Below are 16,611 nucleotides of genomic sequence, written 5' to 3'. Positions count from 1 at the left end.
GTGTTTTTCCTCCTATGATGATATGAATCTGAAAAGAAGAACTTCTCTTCCACTGGTCAGATCACAGTCTTTTCAGCTAGCTGGTAAAGAAGGTATTATTCATATTGTACATCTAGTTTCTAGTGTTACTCTTAGTGCTACACAATGTGCATATAGTTCATATATGTGTTCTATAGGACAAGGTGGTTTGTGAACAAATTACCAGATATTCATAGAAGTGTGCTGGATTATGCTAAAACCTTAAATGCAGTTTTTGATACCAGTTATGCTCTGCTCTGCACATGTTTTCTTGGGGTTAGTAGCAATCCGTGCAGGCACTCAGATCTGCAAAGCTGTCAAGCTTGCAGAGTAGTTTTTTTTTTTCTTGTAAGTGTCAGACGTGGGAAGTCTGAGTGCCCTACTTTTCAGAAGTCTTGATAGTCTGTGTTTGAAACTTGGCAGGTATTTAGGATTCAAATTTAGCAACTGTGGTAAGAAATTTAGACCATTTATCTTGGCTTGGGTATGAGGAACGATCTGATCTTTTCAGTATTCACTTGGGACAACTGAATTTTGATTTCTTAGGCCATCACTGTCATGCAAAACAAAGTGTTGCAGATTATAGTAATTACTGAATATGCAGCTGACACTGTTCTTTGGGTGCAGCAAACTTGCCTCACAAGTTTTTGTACTGTGAATGCAAGTGCATGAAAACTCGTAAGTTGAGTTGGAAATGTGTTGTAATAAAGACTAGCTAAGGCCTATGCTATTTTATTTTCTTTTTTGAAAAAACACACTTTTCCTGAATTCTCCCCTGCCTCATCTTGGAAGAATGCTTTTGCTTCCACCAAAGCCCTGGTGGAAGAATGCCAGACTGGTCTCATGTCTGTCTGAATGTCTGTGTCCTTGATAGGTGCACGTACTTCTGTCCTGTCAGGGTCAGGTTGCTTGTTAAACACTGTTATGCTGGTTTGTTTTCTTAGACTTCAACTTTTGCTGACTCCTGCTCCTTTTCCCCAAAGGATGTTCTCTGCTCCTCTCCCGTGGCCTAATTTATCAGAAAGCCACCTGTTTTCAAGTTTGTGCCACTGACAGCTGCCATGACAGCACAGTGGAATTCCTCTGTGTGCTCCTTCACTTCCAGTGTTTGTGTTGTGCCCCCTTAACTTAAAAAGGGAGAAAAAAATGTGCCTGATAAGTGGAATATTTTGTTGTGTTGCTCTAGAGCTGGCAGTGTTAGGATTGCTAAATGTGTGTTTCCTCTCTTACAGTGGATCCAGAGGATCTGTACATTGTAGAACCTCTGAAGTTTTCCCCAGAGAAGAAGGTACTGTGGAGTGAGGTGGGAGGGCTGGTGGGGCTGAGGTGCTTGTGCTGGCAGGTGATTGAAGGCGTGTCTTTGCTGCTCTGCTTCCCTTCCAGAACCTCACTGTTTCTTTTTTTCACTTGTGATTTCAGAAAAAGCGTTGCAAATACAAAAGTGAAAAGCCAGAGACTGTTAAGCCGACAACAGAGCCTGTGCATCCCATAGCCAATGGGGAAATCAAAGGAAGGAAGCCCTTCACAAACCAGAGGGACTTCTCTAACATTGGGGAAGTTTATCACTCTTCATATAAGGGCCCCCCATCCGAAGGAAGCTCCGAAACGTCATCACAGTCCGAGGAGTCTTATTTTTGTGGCATTTCAGCGTGTACGAGTCTGTGCAATGGGCAGACCCAAAAGACAAAAACTGAGAAGAGGGCTATAAAGCGAAGACGGTCTAAAGTTTCAGACCAAGGGAAGCTCATAAAAACTCTGATACAGACTAAGTCGGGGTCAATGCCAAGCCTGCATGACATAATCAAAGGAAACAAAGATATAACAGTGGGAACACTTGGTGTCACGACAGTGTCTGGACACATCTAAAACTAGCTGAACTTCTCAAACAGGAGAGTGTTTGTTCGTTTGAGAACAGTCTGTGGTATTCTGTGGGAGGATAGTGGGAGACAAAGAGCTCAACCAATTGGAAAGTATTCAGAAATTTGGTTTCTGCCTTTTTAAAATAGATGGGATTGTGTCAATCTTGGCTATAAGCTGCAGCTTTACAAGGCTGATAATTTCCTATGAGAACAGCTTGGGGGGAGGGAGGGCAGGGTTCATTTTATAAAGGTTTTTTTTCACAGTTCCTGGGACAGAGATTTTTTGAAACCCAGTTTGTTGGGTGGAATAGGGATAAAAGCCTAATCCTCTTCCTTTAGCTTTGTTCCTATTTCTTGCACCTTCCCATATTTATGTGCCTTTTGTCTATTTATAATGCCACTGGAAGAGGGGAGATACAATTGTTTGTCATTTGATTTATTTTGTAATTTCTCTAGCTTTTTTTGAAGATGCAACACTACAGTGCTGTAAAGGGACATGTGTTGGCCTTCAGCTGGACTCGGTAATGTGGACTGGATACTGTAAAAATACCAATAGATGGACTTGCCTGACTAGATTCTGGTTTTGCAAACTCTGAGGAGAATACGTCACCAGGGTTGGTAACTCTGTCTGTTTGCACCTTGAGTCACAAATGTGAGCTGTAGTCTGTGCAAAATCAGTGACGGTGGCTCTCCAGGATTTCCCGTGTGCAGTGGAACCTGAGGCTGATGAATGCATTTGTCATCTCAATGGCCTGCTGCAGTTCTCTGAAGGAAGTGGATGAAGAATGCTCACTGTTGTTGTGCTGAGTTCAGTGAAAGCTCAGCTGAAGAACGGGAGGGTGAGCCTGGTACAGCCGGGCCATTCTCCGAGCCGGTCTGGCTGCGCTGAGTTTGCAAAGCCTTGGAGTCTGAGCAGTCGGGCTGGTTCACTGGGGGTATTTCCACAACGTTTGCTTTTGTATTGGCTAACAAATGTGCAGTGTTGGTATGGTTGGTATTTCATATTCAAGTGTTTTTTATTTTGACTGTGATTGTATATTTGGATACTATAGGATGTGTGGTTGCTAAAATGTGTGATTCTGAATGAGTGGAACAAAAGGTTATTCCTTTTGACAGGTGTTACAGGTTCACGTTGTACAAAATAAGTTAACTTATTGAGCACTTTTAGTGGTACCCTTTTTAACAGATCTAATGCCTTTCCTGGGTATTGTATGTAATGTGACTTATTTAAAGACTTTGGTTTTTTTTGCTGCTTTCTTGTTAGTTTTTGAATACTTTAAAGTGATGTACTTTCAGAGTTGATCTGCACAATTAGCCAGTCAGAGCACATGAACCAGACGTGTTGAACCTGAATTCAGAAGGGTGTCAAACCTGGATTAGGAAAATACATACCACCAGAGTGCAGCATCCAATGTTGTGGAACAAGAGTATGTAACTACAGAGCTGTAGTGCCATTAGAAACTGTGAATTTCCAAATAAATCTGAACACTTTGTCTTTCATTTACTGGCATTTTTCCTTTGAAAATGAAACTTGTGGCTTAAATTGTCTGAGAAGGACTGTTCTTTAATTTTCAGTCTAGGACTAGGACTGGAGTCCTTCGGCCCTAGTAAGAAGTTCATAAACTCAGCCTAGATGTGTTTGTCTGTCTAAAGAAAGAAAGGGGGGAGGTGAATTCTGAAGGCCAAGCTTTGCTTTGTCTGAAAGTTCAGGAATTGTGGCCCTCTGAAACTGCTGGATAAGTTTCCAGCAGGTCAGTTCACACCTTGCCCAGGGGGATCCCTGGGCGTGGTGGCTTTCTGTGAGAACAACTGCATTAAATGACCTCTTGATACTCAGAGCTAAGGTTTGTGAAAGATATAAAAGGCCCTGAAAGGAAAAGGTTAGGGAGTCATTTATTATTTCAAACCAGAGTTTTCAGCTTGGTTTGCCTCTTACTGGTCCTTCCCTCCTAACTTATTTCTGTCAAGCACAGCAGCACTGTGTGCAGCCAAATGCTGAATTCACAGGCTCTTCAGCACTGATTTTTTCACTTGAGTGTCTCAAAACTCTCTGCTTCATCATAGCACTGTTATTTAAAAAGCAATTTAGTGTGGATTTTGCTGGGGAGGGGGGGTTAGATGGGGAGAGTGGCTGTTTTTTGGGGGGGAAGGTGTGGCTTCTTTTATTTACTCCTTTCTCTTGATATGTCACTTGTAGGAAACTGTGTACCTTCATTGCCCAGGCAACCACTGGGCTCTTCTCTTCAGTAAGAATCATCTGAAACTGGACATGTCTGAATTCTTAAAACAGCCCATCTTTACTCTCTGCTATGAACCAAAGACTGGCAGGTATATACTAGGCTGATAAATGTAGAATGAGGCTGCACGTTTGTTATGACCCGCCCAGAAGAGGAGGGTAACCCAGGTTCTTGTTAATAAATCCTTTGGGGTGGATTAGAGTGAAACAACACTGAATAGTTGGTGTTTGTAAACATATATATATATATATATGTATATACACACGTAGGGTTTATTTTAGAACAATTTTGTTTCAAAGGTAAACAAGTGTGTTGCCATTTTGGGTGCCAACATTTATAGTGATGCAGCAATATTAAAGCATAGCAATATTAAGGCATAAAAATAATACTTAAGAAAATGTGTAAGGGAGAGAAAGGGAAAGAAAGGATAAGGGTCCTAAGATAGATATATATATATAGATATATATATATATATAGTCACCACCCACTGGATGCAGGAATGAAACTTGGTAGTTACAGCTTCCGTGTCTGTTGGTTGAATTGGTGGTCTTGATCCATTGGGGCTGGGGGAAGACACAGCCCCCCCCCCCCAAACCTCAAAGATTTCAAGCTCAGGTGGTAATGCCTTGTACTTCCTCTGGGGTGGGGAGTTTTTCAGTGGATCATGTCATGGGACATGTCATAAGTCTTGGATGCTCCTCAGAGACATCTTCACAGCAGAGCCATCATGTAAGGGAGGACACTGGCATGGTAAGAAGGATTATCCTGCTTCTGCAGGATTTGCCTCTTCTTTTTTCTGGCAATCCAGTTTGTAGCTTCAGGTAGGGGGTAGTTGGACCATAGCACCCACTTGTCTCATCTGAAGGTCCTTTCCCAGTAGCAGTAGCACATTCAGGGAGGGGGAGGCTTTGCTGGTTGTGCAGCTGTTTCTTTTCAGTTTGCTAGAGTGGACAAAAGTCTTTTGGTGATCTTATAATGTTTAGGCCATTGACTATTTCAGTCTGACAATGCTGAAATTCCAAGCACATGTTCACATTTCCAAGTTAACATTCAGATGTCAAACCAAATGCCTTCTAAACCAATCCTTTAATACCCTGTGCTCTCTGTACATTTTAAGCACTGGGCATGACTTAGATCTAAGGAGTTGCCGCATTCTGTGGAAGAGTATCAGGGATAAAGCTTGTCCTGTAATGAACAGGAAATGTGCCATGGGAATAACACATCTGAAGGAACCTACAGAGCTGATTGTGCTTTTGCAGAGTCGAGAGTGTGTGCTTTGGCAGGAGATTGGAGATTGAACCACAGCTTCCACCTTCTGCTGACTTCCTGCTTTTAAGTATCTGTAACCACTGTTTTAAAAAAGGACTCTCAATATCATGTTCGTACTGCTTAATGTTGTCCTTTCATGTGGGCTCTTGAGTAATTTTTTACTTTCGGTTGTATTAATGTCATGCAATCTAGCTTTCAAAATCTGATTCTTTGGTGGAATCAGGTCTCTCAAATTGGTTATAATCTTTATATGGGGAATAATAGTTTCTAATGAAGACAGTCTTTAAATCTGAATGAATTCCTCTGGTGATGTGGATACTTAAATGGGGGGGGGGCAGGTCCATCTTGTGATATTACATACTGAGATTGGACAGCTGCTCATGTAAAATACTAAGAAGCCAGTGTGTGTGTGCTGAGTGAGGATGGTGTCCTTCAGACCTTGGGCAGGTCTGGAGCCCGTGGTCAAAAAATACCTACAGAATGCAGAGGTTTCCTCAGGGGGAAGGATAATCACGAACATACACCTTGTGTAAGTGAATTACCAGCTGTGGTTGCCAGAAGGCGGCATTTAGGTTATATACATTAAGTATCAAGAGAGGAAAACCAATATTTTTTAAATATGGAAACTTTACCAGTGGTTTGGTGTTGTAAGTAGAGAAATCAAGTCTAAGGTGTCTCTGTGTGGCTTCTGCTTTTGCCAAGTTACAGAACGAGATGAAGCAAGATGGAACAGCTTAGCATGCTTTGCTTAATTGGGTACAAACATGTTCCACTTGATCTGGAACAATTAAAGTGTAGAGCCCTGACCACAAACTGCTGTGAGCAGGCACTGGGTGGCTCATCTGGAAACCCGAAGTGTCAAACAGCACTGGGTGCTGTGGGAGACATCGCTGTGGTTTGTGAGAGCTCAGAGATAATCTGTGTCCCCAGAGCTTGTCTAGAGAAAATGCTTTAGTTTAGGAAAGGGTGCTGAAATGAATCTTTCTTACTTATCCCTTCTCTAATTTAAGGATGGTAATTTTGAAAGAAGTTTCCAAGGAGCTTTCTGCTGCCTTGCTGCTGTCTCACATTGGACATGTGGCCTGGGAGCTGCAACTGGTCTCACCTGTGCTGCTTTCCAGTGGAATCACCCAGTAACTCCCACATCAGCAGTACAACTTTTGGTAGGGAATAGAGAGGAAGTTAGTATCTGCACTTTGTGGACCTGGAGATGGAAAGTGTTTGCCACCCTGAGGCTTGTTTTTCCTTTGTTAGATGTGGTCAGAGCCTACATCCAGCTGCCAGGCCCTCCACAAACTCGAAGCAAACAAGAATCATTGTCTATTTCTTTTCTCCCAGAAAAATAACTTAAAGCAGGTAATGAATCTTCTGTTAGTCATAATTTGACACAGTTACTGCTGGAACATCAAGGTTGTGTTGACTGCTCATGAAACCACCTGTGGCTCAAAGTTAAATCCCAGGAAAGTCAGCTGAAGGTCCCTCGGGGTTTTGGGAAGTCAGCTGATATCTGTGCTGTGTAATGAGATGGGCATACCTGCTGCTGGGCTCTCGGTCATGAAACCAGTGCTGGAGGACCTGAATTTGCTGAGTGACCTGGAGCTGAGGTGTGATCCTGGTGGATTCAGTGAAGATCTCAATGTAGATCTTAGGAAATTTTGTTGGTTTTTTGTTGTGGCTGGTTGGCTGGTTTGGGGTTTTTTGTTTGTTTTTTTTATGGGCTGAGGCTGCTCCCAAGAAAACGAAATTGTCAAATACCAACTAGGCCACATTGGCCAGCAGAGCCAGCTGGTGTTTTTCAGGGCAAAGGCTGACACTGTGCTGAGAACCTGGAGCAGGGCACAGACCCTGCTGAAGAGCTTGTGAATGCAATTCTCAGCTGTCACTGGGGAGGAGACGGGAAATCAGCATCTGCACGTTCTTCTTGGTCTTCCTCACAACCTCTAAGTGACCACAGCACCTCATTACATTTTCTCCCATAACTAAGCTATTGTATCATACGAAACAACCTGCTTCTGTTTCTCAGAATAGATCCCGTTACCTCATAACCACTATACCTCATTTCCTTGTTCAAAAGAAATGAAAGCAGCAGAGTAATATTTTAATTATTCCTCTTTTTCTCAGTTGCTTTGGCTCCTTGGATTCTCTCCCACCTCAGGACAGAGCCCTTGTACCTCTTTTGCTGAATTCAGGGCTGCTGTCTGCTTGTTGGGATCACGGTGAAGGAGAGGACAAAGTCCCTTGCTCACTGGAAGAGGGACATATTAAGCACTGCAACACCAGTCCCGAGCTGTTAGCAATGGATTTTGAAACCTGCTCAAGTGTGAGTATCTGAATGTCCCCCCTATGAGCTTTTGGCACCAAGACATGGCTTTACATGTGCTGTAAATGCTTCTAGCAAGGAGAGCAGTCACTGAGGAAATGAAAAGCGTCACCCTCATCTGGGAAACCAAACTGTTAAAAAAGCATGTAATAAAGAAACGACCTGAAGACGTCAGCACCAGCTGCAAAGGCTGGGTGAGTTCAAATGTCTTCCATGCCTCTCCAAGGCTTCAGTAGATGAAGATCCTCTCCCTTTGGAGGCAGCTCTTACAAGCATCCATGCTAATGTTCAGTCAGAAATCCATGTCCTTTTTTTTTTGTTGGAACTCCTTCAGCTGTGGCTCTCTGGGAAGGTTTTTATTCTGTGAGATTCAAGAGCACTCTGCTGCTGGAAATTGTCCCTGTTTGTACAGGTTTTCCACACTCTGTCCATCCCTCCCTGCCAATCTGCTCTTCAGTGCACAGAGTTGAATCCCTTTGCTGTCCAGCAGTTACTGCAACTTCTTCCAGAGCCTCTCCAAAGTTAAACACAGACTTGGAAGTGGGTTCCAGGACTGTCTGTAGCTGTCTGGTGCTATATGTGGGCTCTCATGGGGGAACTTATGGGAACCCGTGGGCTTTCCCTACTGGGAGCTCATGTCCATCTGAGGAGCCTCAGTTTCAGAATTGTTTTCTTTCTAATATGATATTTTCTACCTAAAGAGCTTGATTTGAAGTCTTTGTTTCTAGACTTTTCTTCTGATGCAATTCCCTGTCCTCATGGTTTTGAATACTGTTTTTTGAATGCGAATGGGTCTCAACTCCCTCAGTTCTTGGGTGTAATTTATGCAGGCCTGTGGGCTTTCAGGAGCTGCTTTTTGGCATTTCCACTAGTCATTAGCGTAATAGGAAACACTTGTTAATCGCTTTCAGACAGACTCTGTCCAAAACATGATGAGAGCCTCTCCTACACAGAGGTTCACACTTAAGTTGGTTTTGTTTTATCTTCTGTCAAGTGTTAGATCTGGATCATTGTTCAAGTCCTGCTTTCTTTGGGCAGTCCTGCTTTCTTTCAGGCAAGTCATCCTTTTGTCCCTAAATCTGCTGATACAAACTTGTAGCTGCTGGCTGATTCTCTGCTGTCAATATAAACTTTAGCACAATTGTGTGTATTGTTAGTAAGAGCTCCCATGTCTCATCTGGGGGTGAAGTGGAGATGGAGAGTGTTCTTCTGAGCAAATCCTCTTTTTCAGTCTGTGTCTTGTTTTTTGTTGGTTTGGCAAAGGGGAACAATTCTCTGATAAAGCCTGTGGAAGGTGTTTCCCTTTGAAAATACTGTTTTCTCTTCAAATGACATAATAATAATATGACACTGGAAACAGAGTGTGCATCTTGCAGACTGGCTGAAGAGGGGGATAGGGATAGATGGAAAAATCTGATGCCCTTTTTGTCCTTCTTATGCCCTCCTTTCCTACCTAACTGTCCTTGTCCCATATTTTAGGAGGGCTTAACCTTGTCTAAATCAATGCCAACTGCTCTGTGACTCTGTCATCTTGGTGATATCTGAAGCTGGTGACAGGGAAAACAGTGTGACAGCAGCACCAGCACAGTACAGTGTGTGAGGAAGGGAGAGGTCCCTGAAACAATGTTGTGCACCAAACACAGTCCTTTGATGGTAAAATATCCGTGATCATTGGCTGGCCATGACGTGGTATCAGCAGGCTCTTGACTGGAGCATTAAAAAGCAAAGATGCAGCTGAAATGGCTTTAGCTGATTTCATTGTCTGTCCCTCTCACCCACTAATTAAAAAAAGCATCTCTGTGAAAATAGGAAGCAGTGGGTGAGAAATAAGAGCCCTTCTGATGTTTAAGGGAGACTGCTACTGTGCCCTCAATCCCACTGGGATAAGATGTTGGCATTAAACACGGTGTCAGGGAAAAACTTGGGAATGGATCCTCTCCAGGCAAAGCCACTGTGTGACACTCTCTTGTAATGGTCATGAGAGTGGATGGGGACCTGTCCTTGGGCTGGCTGGGGAATGCTGCTCTGGGGGGCTGAGAGAGGGAAGGCATAACCCAGCTTGAACTGTTGGAGTTGGATTTATGTCGTGTTGTGTCTTTTATGTCAGAAACCTAGAAGTGCAAGGAAGAGCCAGTTGGGGTTGTTGAAACCTCTTTTGCTGCATATCACTGCTGCAGCAAAGGGCTGTGGTGAACATCTTCAAAAAGCAGCGGGGTGTCTGGTGGTGCAGGAATGGCTTTGACAGCACATTTGATTTATTGGTGTGGTTGGAGGCAGAGCTGAGCCCTTGTTTTGGAGAAACAAGTGTACATACATTATTCAAGTGTGCTCTTCTCAGATCCCAGTTTTGATGTTCAAGATCAAAGCCTGTGTGTTGGGATCGCTTCCTTCAACCACAAATCTCCAGTTTGTTCTTGTATCAAACATTTTAGTTTTTTAACACTACTATACAAATACACACTTCTGTAAAATGCCAGAACAAACTGTTTATAATCACTTTTGTGCACCTGTAAATCTTCAGGAAAATCTCATTGTCACCACTCAGAAATCTGCGGTCAATGAGGAATGGAAATGTCCCTGTCTCTCTTCATTAGGATTTTGTAATGAGCTCTTATAAGTGCTGGTCCTTGCAGCATAGCCTGGATTCTGGATGATTTCTTGAAAGGCAAGAGAAATTCTACTAAGATGAGTGGCACTGTGTCTGCCCCTGGCTTTAGTCACGAGATACCCAGCCAGGTTCGATCCTGCTGCAGTGCTCAGCACTGACCTGGAGAGATGATGAAAAAGCCCTTCCCTCTGTGAGGCTTCTTCAGGTTAGAAGAGGGCTGTGGGATTGGAGATAGTATTTGCAAAGGTATGAGGGGCAGCGGAAGCTGTCAGAAGAGCCTGCTTGTGCCCCAAGGCACTGTGTGTTCCCCACATTATAGCAGTCGTCTGGTTCAGCCTGGCTGGTGCCCCAGTGGATCAGTGGGGGTGAGGGCAGCCCACCGAGCTCTGCTTGGGCTGGTAATGCTGGGGCTGTTTGGGCTGCAGCACTCACTGTGTCCTCCTTTTCTGACTGGTTTTTATTACAGTGGGATGGTGTCTGTGACCATGTTCTGTGACTCATGATCCATGCCCTGTGAAGCAACCAAGGAAAAGATCGGATGCAAAATGGACAGTGGTAAGGAATTTGTCCTGTGTGAAATGAAGCGACTCCCCAGCACTGACAGCTGCACTTGGCATTGGTTCCTCATCCTTCTGCTGAGGGCAGAAGTCATCAGCTCTGTCTCTGCCCTCTGCCAGAGGTTCTGTCGTTCCCTTTGCACTGCTTGTGGTCTAGGACACCTCAGCGGAAAAGCAGCTGCCTCTGTCTGAGTGGGCTGCTGGAAAGAGTGGCTGGTGGTGGGTATGAGCTATCACTCAGCCCCGGACTGGCAGCGCAGCCCTCGTACCTCCAGCCCGTGGCTGCGGGAGCACGTTCGGCTCCCGAGCCCCGCGGGCTGGTCCCGCTGCCTGGCGGGGGAGGAGCAGGTTCGTGTCCCGAGCCTGCAGCCGAGGGCGGAAGCTCTTTGGGGTTTGCTGTCGGTGCTTGAGGCTTTCAGAGAGTCGCAGCATCTGAGCCGGGTGTTCACCGGATGCAGGGATGCAGGCGTACAAAGGCAGAGCTGGGTGCTCCCCCAGGGCTCAGGCTGGGACAACCCCGGCAGTTTTTGGCTGCCATATGGAGGACCACACCAAGCGTGTCCAGCCCATCCCGCTCCCGGCCATGCAGCAGAACTTGAACTACGGGTACCCCCAGATTTTTTGGGTGGATGGCTGTGCTGAAGCAAGTACTTCCTGCCCCTCGGCACCCCCTGTTGCTCCTTTCCCACCACCAGTACCGGACCGGAGGAAAAAGCCAGGGAAAAACAGGGAAAGGAGGGGCTTCGACTTCCTGGTGATCTACTTGCTGCTCCTGCTGGCCTTCGCTGGAATGGGGCTGAGCATGTTTCGAATTTTTCACCTGGAGAAGGAACTGGCTGAACTCAGAGAGGTGAGGTTTGCCTGGCTGGTCACACGTCCCTGGGGAAAGAGGGAAAAGGAGAAACTTGAAATTGTGTCTGAAATGCTCAGGTGGCACAAAGCTCCCCAAGGGACAGGATGGTGCTACTTCAGTGTCTGCTGTGACAGAGTATGTGAGGTTGCTTATTACTGTGAGGGACTGCTCGGCTGGTGACTGTATCTGGATGTGTTCGTGTTCCTGAGTGCTGTGAGGTCTCTCCCTATATATTTCTTAGGACTTTACAGCTCCCAGTGAGCACCCAGAATTTGCCACTGTCAAAGACAGTCTTTGGCTGCTTATGCTCTCATTCTAAGACAGTGTCATTCTTCTCTTTTGACAGTCTGCCAGCGCTGAACACATCCCTCCAGCTCTGGAGAAACTCATAGGTGAGTTGATGTGCTTGGAGGAGGAACTCCTGTGTTAGCAGGTGTGAGTGTTCCTGTCAAACTCTTTCCTCATCAGGGGTCACAGCTTGATGCTCTGAGAGTGCTGATTTCTCTTGCTTGGCTGGACAAAGAGCTTTATCTCAGGGCTGAGTATGTGGTCCTGCAACCTCCCCGCTGGACTGCTCAGAGGTGTCACCCACAGGTTTCTGGGACAGTGTGACAGATCCTGGGGCCTCCCATTCCCAGTGTGACAATGGCACTAAGAGTACTCTGCTGTGAAAGGGAGAATCTGGCTGCCCTGACACAGAGCAACAACATGAGTGGAAGGAGGAGAAAGGAGATGGGCACTGCACATGTTACTTCTTTCTCTCCTTACTCTTAGAAGATTCTGGGAGGAAGTAGAGGGGTGTGTTTTCTTTGGAGTGAGGAATTAACTCCCACCCTTGAAAGCACACCTTAATTTTTTCCTACATTCTTTTGGTACAAAGCTAGTTGAGAAATGTTTGATTATATGTAGAGAGTTTTTCTCTTAGAAATGTAATTTCAGTGAAATTGAAACTTTCCACAAGAACCTGACAATCTTTCTAGATTTCACTTAGGAAAAAAGAAGGAGTTTCAATTTCAATGGAACAATTCAAAAATCATATTTTGAACTTCCAAACTATTGTTTTTTCATTTGCATTCCATGTTAATGTTGTCAGTGAGGGTATCCTTCTTAATGATGGCCAAGTCTTAAAGAACTTTTTAGCTCCCTTGACAATTTTTGCTAGATTTGAAAGGGTTTATTTTATTTTCTCCCTTTGAGGATTTTGGTTAGTAGAAAAGTTAATTTCTTTCCAAATTTGTTCTGGTACTGAATGCAAACAAATTTGGAAATAGCAAAGTTCTCTGGAAAGGGCAGTCCTGATTCCCATCAACTCCCATATCAATAAATTTTCCACTTTAGGGAAAGAGGAACTATTCTAACTGGATGCTCAATACTGTGATCAAAAGCTTCTTTAGCAGAAGCCAAACAAAAGTAGTAACGCTGAATTTCTTGAGGGGATGAATAAATAAATAGAAACAGGGAAATAGTGTAAAGAAGAAAAGGGAGAGGATAGAAAAATTTAATTGGCTTGAGGAAAGAATAGGCTGCTTCTAAAATTAGAGGACAAAAAGCAGATGCTGATAAGAAGGGAAGGATGAAGTGGGTGGGATCCACATACTGAGTTGGTGTAACTGGCCCACCTGTCCAAGGGAAGCCAAGGCTCCCAGGAAAGGCAGAGTTTTCCCAGCTGTGCTCTGCCTCCCTGAGGACAGGGTCTGCCTGGCCAGAGGGGTGGTTTGCAGGGTCTCAAGTGACAGCTTTGTGCCTGGCTCCCTCCTGCTCTCTGGGCACATGGCTAATGTCTTCTCTATTTTTGTGCAGGGCAGAAGGAGTCAATGAAAAAAGAAGAAAGGAAGGCAGCACACTTAACAGGTATGTGCTGAGGGACCAGCAGGATTCAGGAGCAGGAATAGAACAGATGTGATTGGGGTGAGAGGGTGTCATGGTTGTAGTTGTGAGGAGCCCACCTCACACAGGCCTTCCTATTTTCCTAGGAAAAGATGTGCTCTGATGGTGGAAAGTTGCTCCACAGACAAAACCTCCCCCGCATTCAGACTTCTCAGCAAGGCCTGTTTTTGGCTTGCCTCTGAGGTGTGTGGGGCAGAAGCTGTCACAAGGGGCTGGTGTTGATGAGGTGCCAGGTCAGGGTGGGCTGCAGTCAAGGGCTTGGAGAAGGGTAGACTTGTGACGTGGGGTGTGACTTGAGGGGAAAAAAACCCACACAACTGTTGTACTTTACCACCCCTTTCTTTTCCTTCTTGATTCGCCTTCCAGGGAGCCCATCCCAGCAGGGCCTCCCTCTAGAGTGGGAGCCCATCTCTGGCCATGCCTACACCAGTCACATTCAGTACCGTGACCGGGGGCTTGTCATCAATGAGACCGGGCTGTACTTCGTGTACTCCAACGTGCTGTTCCGGGGCAATGTCTGCGACAACCAGGTGCTCACACACATTGTCTACAAGAGAAACCCGAGCTCCCCGGGCAGCTACGTGCTGATGGAGGACAAAGGCATCAACTACTGCACGGGTCACAGGACGTGGGCCCGGAAAAGCAGCCTGGGGGCTCTATTCAGTCTCAGGAAGATGGACAGTGTGCATGTCAACGTCTCCAAAATCGCTCTGGTTAATTTTGAGGAATCCAAGACTTTCTTCGGCTTGTTTAAGCTTTGAAATGGAGTGTGGCCAGCAGCCCCCCCTCACACACACCCTAGGGTGTGAGGGCTGCCTGAGTGCAGTGGCCAAACCAGGGTCACACACCACAAAACTCACCAAGAAACCATGTTTTGGCCTTCAGTGTGAAAGAGCTCAAGCCACTGGCAAAGGCTTGAAAGCAGACACCTGGGAAGCACCAGAGCTGTATTGTGTCAACCTGAAGAGAACAGGACATGTTCTCCTTACAAAAAAACCCCCAACAAACTCAAAATGTGATGTGCTGAAGACCCCATTGAAACTCACTACTTGCTACCTGAGAAGAGGCTGGGGCCTGCGCCTCGCATGGTGTCATGGCCCTAGTGAGCTTGGGCCAGCAGAGACAGCTGGTGGGCATTATGGAGGTCCCTTGAGCCAGGACTGCAAGTGCCTGGGTTGTTCCACACTGCAGGGAGTGGTGTGGGAATGAGTAGTGCCAGCAACTGCTCACCCCGGGCCATGGCTGCCCACCCTGCCTGGGCACGGGGCTCTGTGCTTGCTGTCCGACAGGCACCTGCCTGCAAGCTGGGCTGTTACAGCTGGTATGTTCATTTTGTGTTTAGTTACTGAACTGTTCCCATCCCAGAAAATGCTCCTCAACCCCTTTATTTAACTCATCCCAACTGTCTTGCAAGGAACATGCTAGAAGCAATGGTGGCATGAGGGGAGTTCTGACCCTGGAGTGGAACCATGACCACACTTTGGGGGTGGGGCTGGTGGGGAGGCCACGTGCTGACAGGATCTGAACAGCAGGGCAGTGAGGCTTAAGGTGAAAGCAGCACTTCCAACCCCCCTCCTGCCCTTTCAGTATGCAAGGATCCTCTGTGGTCTTCCACCCCTTTCATGATGCATGTAGCAACATGCTAGCATCTATCCATGGCATGGCTTCAGCTGGCCCCCTTGTCATGAGATGTTGTCTCCTGAGCAAAACACAGATGGTAAATAAAAGATATATTTTTCTAGTAAGTGACACTGTCCTCTCCTCATTTGGTGCAACAGGTTTCTGCAATGGCCAAAACACTGAAGGCCTCTGTGATCAGGGTCCAGCACCTTGTTCCTTCTCCAGCAGCATGGCAGAAATCTGGGAGCCTTATCCCACTTCACTGCCTGCTTGGCACTGCACAGGATCCCTTCCATGGAGCTTTGGGGCTCCAGTATGCAAACATCAGTATTTGGGGTTTGGGGAGGTGTGATGTGGGCAGCACAGACCAGACAGCCCAAGCCCACTTGGACCATCAGGCAGGGCCTGATTTTAAAACACAGGCTTGAGCTTGAGTGGAGCCAGACACTTTCTGCTGAGCAGAAGCACTGCTGTCCCCAAAGACACCATGGTCCTCTATGTGACTTCTCACAGGGCAGTCTGAAGGACAAGGAAAGGAAGTGGTGTAAAAAGAAAAAGCCTATTTGTTCACTCTGGCGTCTGGTCGGTGCAGTTCTATCCCCAGAGTTGTCTGTCACGCTACCACCAGGCAGGACCCAAAGGCTGCAGCTGTGTTGCATCATCACTTTTGCCTGTGGTTGTGCCTTCTTGCAGCTCTGATGTTGGTCTGCTCTTCAGCAGTCTGCAGCATTTATTTACTTTTCCTCCGTGCTGCTCTCAGCTTGGTGGTGTGTGGCCTGTGGTTTGCTGTTTCTTGCTTCAGGTAAGCCTGTTTCTTGGAAATTTGTCAGTGATCTGGCTACTGGTGTGTCCAGTATGAAGGGAACACTGCACCTCTGCTCACACACCCGTTGCTGCACTCAGATGGTTCCACTGCATTTCTCAGGATGGAACATACATCAAACAGATGAAGTTTAGGGACCTTCTGTCTTGACTGACTCTTTTTTACTACCCCACCCCACTAATATCAGAGGGGCAAAACACATAGTGCAGATATAGAGATGCTGGATCCAGACCCTGCCATCCTCTTCCCATTGCTGTTTGAGCTGTGTTGCTCTCCTAGTGGTGAGACATCCAAATGGGGAGTGGGAATCTGTATGTACTCCTGCCTGCAAGCTTTTCAGCTGTTTCTGTAGCAAAACTAGCCGAGCACATCACATGCTTCCAACAGCTTGGAGAAAGGCAGAATATTCTGTGCACAGAGGAAGTCTTACTGAGGTTATGCTCTCTGCTAGTGTGGTGTTGGAAGGGTTGGAAAGCTCCTAAAGGCTTCTCTCAGTCAGCACCTGGTAATTCATCCAGACTGTGACTGTAGCTGCCTCTGGGGCAGGATGCAGCAGTTGC

The 16,611-nt window shown here is 46.0% G+C and overlaps 2 protein-coding genes across 5 annotated transcripts in view; both read left to right on the top strand.

The window, feature by feature from the left end:
* SUCO (SUN domain containing ossification factor) overlaps positions 1-3,377 on the top strand; it is a 38,510-nt gene extending 35,133 nt beyond the window's left edge. The window contains exons 22-24 of one of the 3 annotated variants that reach the window (XM_017815663.1): positions 1-83; positions 1,251-1,306; positions 1,438-3,377. In XM_017815663.1, the coding sequence (XP_017671152.1) occupies positions 1-83; positions 1,251-1,306; positions 1,438-1,884 (586 nt within the window). In that variant the 3' untranslated portion in view covers positions 1,885-3,377. Of the gene's footprint in view, positions 93-1,250; positions 1,307-1,437 lie in introns of all 3 variants that reach the window. The other 2 variants (XM_017815662.1, XM_017815664.1) reach the window with 2 other exon arrangements.
* A 623-nt stretch (positions 3,378-4,000) lies between these two features.
* On the top strand, positions 4,001-15,212 carry FASLG (Fas ligand). 2 transcript variants are annotated; one of them, XM_017815680.1, is made up of 7 exons: positions 4,001-4,205; positions 7,505-7,703; positions 10,778-10,866; positions 11,327-11,718; positions 12,068-12,113; positions 13,522-13,572; positions 13,975-15,212. In XM_017815680.1, the coding sequence occupies exons 3-7, from the start codon at positions 10,818-10,820 to the stop codon at positions 14,367-14,369; spliced, it is 933 nt and encodes a 310-aa protein (XP_017671169.1). In that variant the 5' UTR covers positions 4,001-4,205; positions 7,505-7,703; positions 10,778-10,817; the 3' UTR covers positions 14,370-15,212. The 2 variants fall into 2 exon arrangements, with proteins under 2 accessions (XP_017671169.1, XP_017671170.1); XM_017815681.1 differs by lacking the exon at positions 7,505-7,703.
* Positions 15,213-16,611: the final 1,399 nt, after the last annotated feature.

Source organism: Lepidothrix coronata, unplaced genomic scaffold, assembly GCF_001604755.1.
Source record: "Lepidothrix coronata isolate B3197 unplaced genomic scaffold, Lepidothrix_coronata-1.0 Scaffold52, whole genome shotgun sequence".
Lineage (NCBI taxonomy): Eukaryota > Metazoa > Chordata > Aves > Passeriformes > Pipridae > Lepidothrix > Lepidothrix coronata.
Note: the sequence above shows the minus strand (reverse complement) of the source record. Positions and strands in the feature narration are given on the sequence as shown.

What these genes read in the sequence shown, in the direction of transcription:
- FASLG (XM_017815681.1), top strand. Translation starts at nt 10,818, where the DNA reads ATGCCCTGTGAAGCAACCAAGGAAAAGATCGGATGCAAAATGGACAGT. An exon ending in CGGATGCAAAATGGACAGTG is followed by an intron (nt 10,867 to 11,326) that starts GTAAGGAATTTG and finishes CACCGGATGCAG; the next exon opens with GGATGCAGGCGTACAAAGGC. An exon ending in AGCTCTGGAGAAACTCATAG is followed by an intron (nt 12,114 to 13,521) that starts GTGAGTTGATGT and finishes ATTTTTGTGCAG; the next exon opens with GGCAGAAGGAGTCAATGAAA.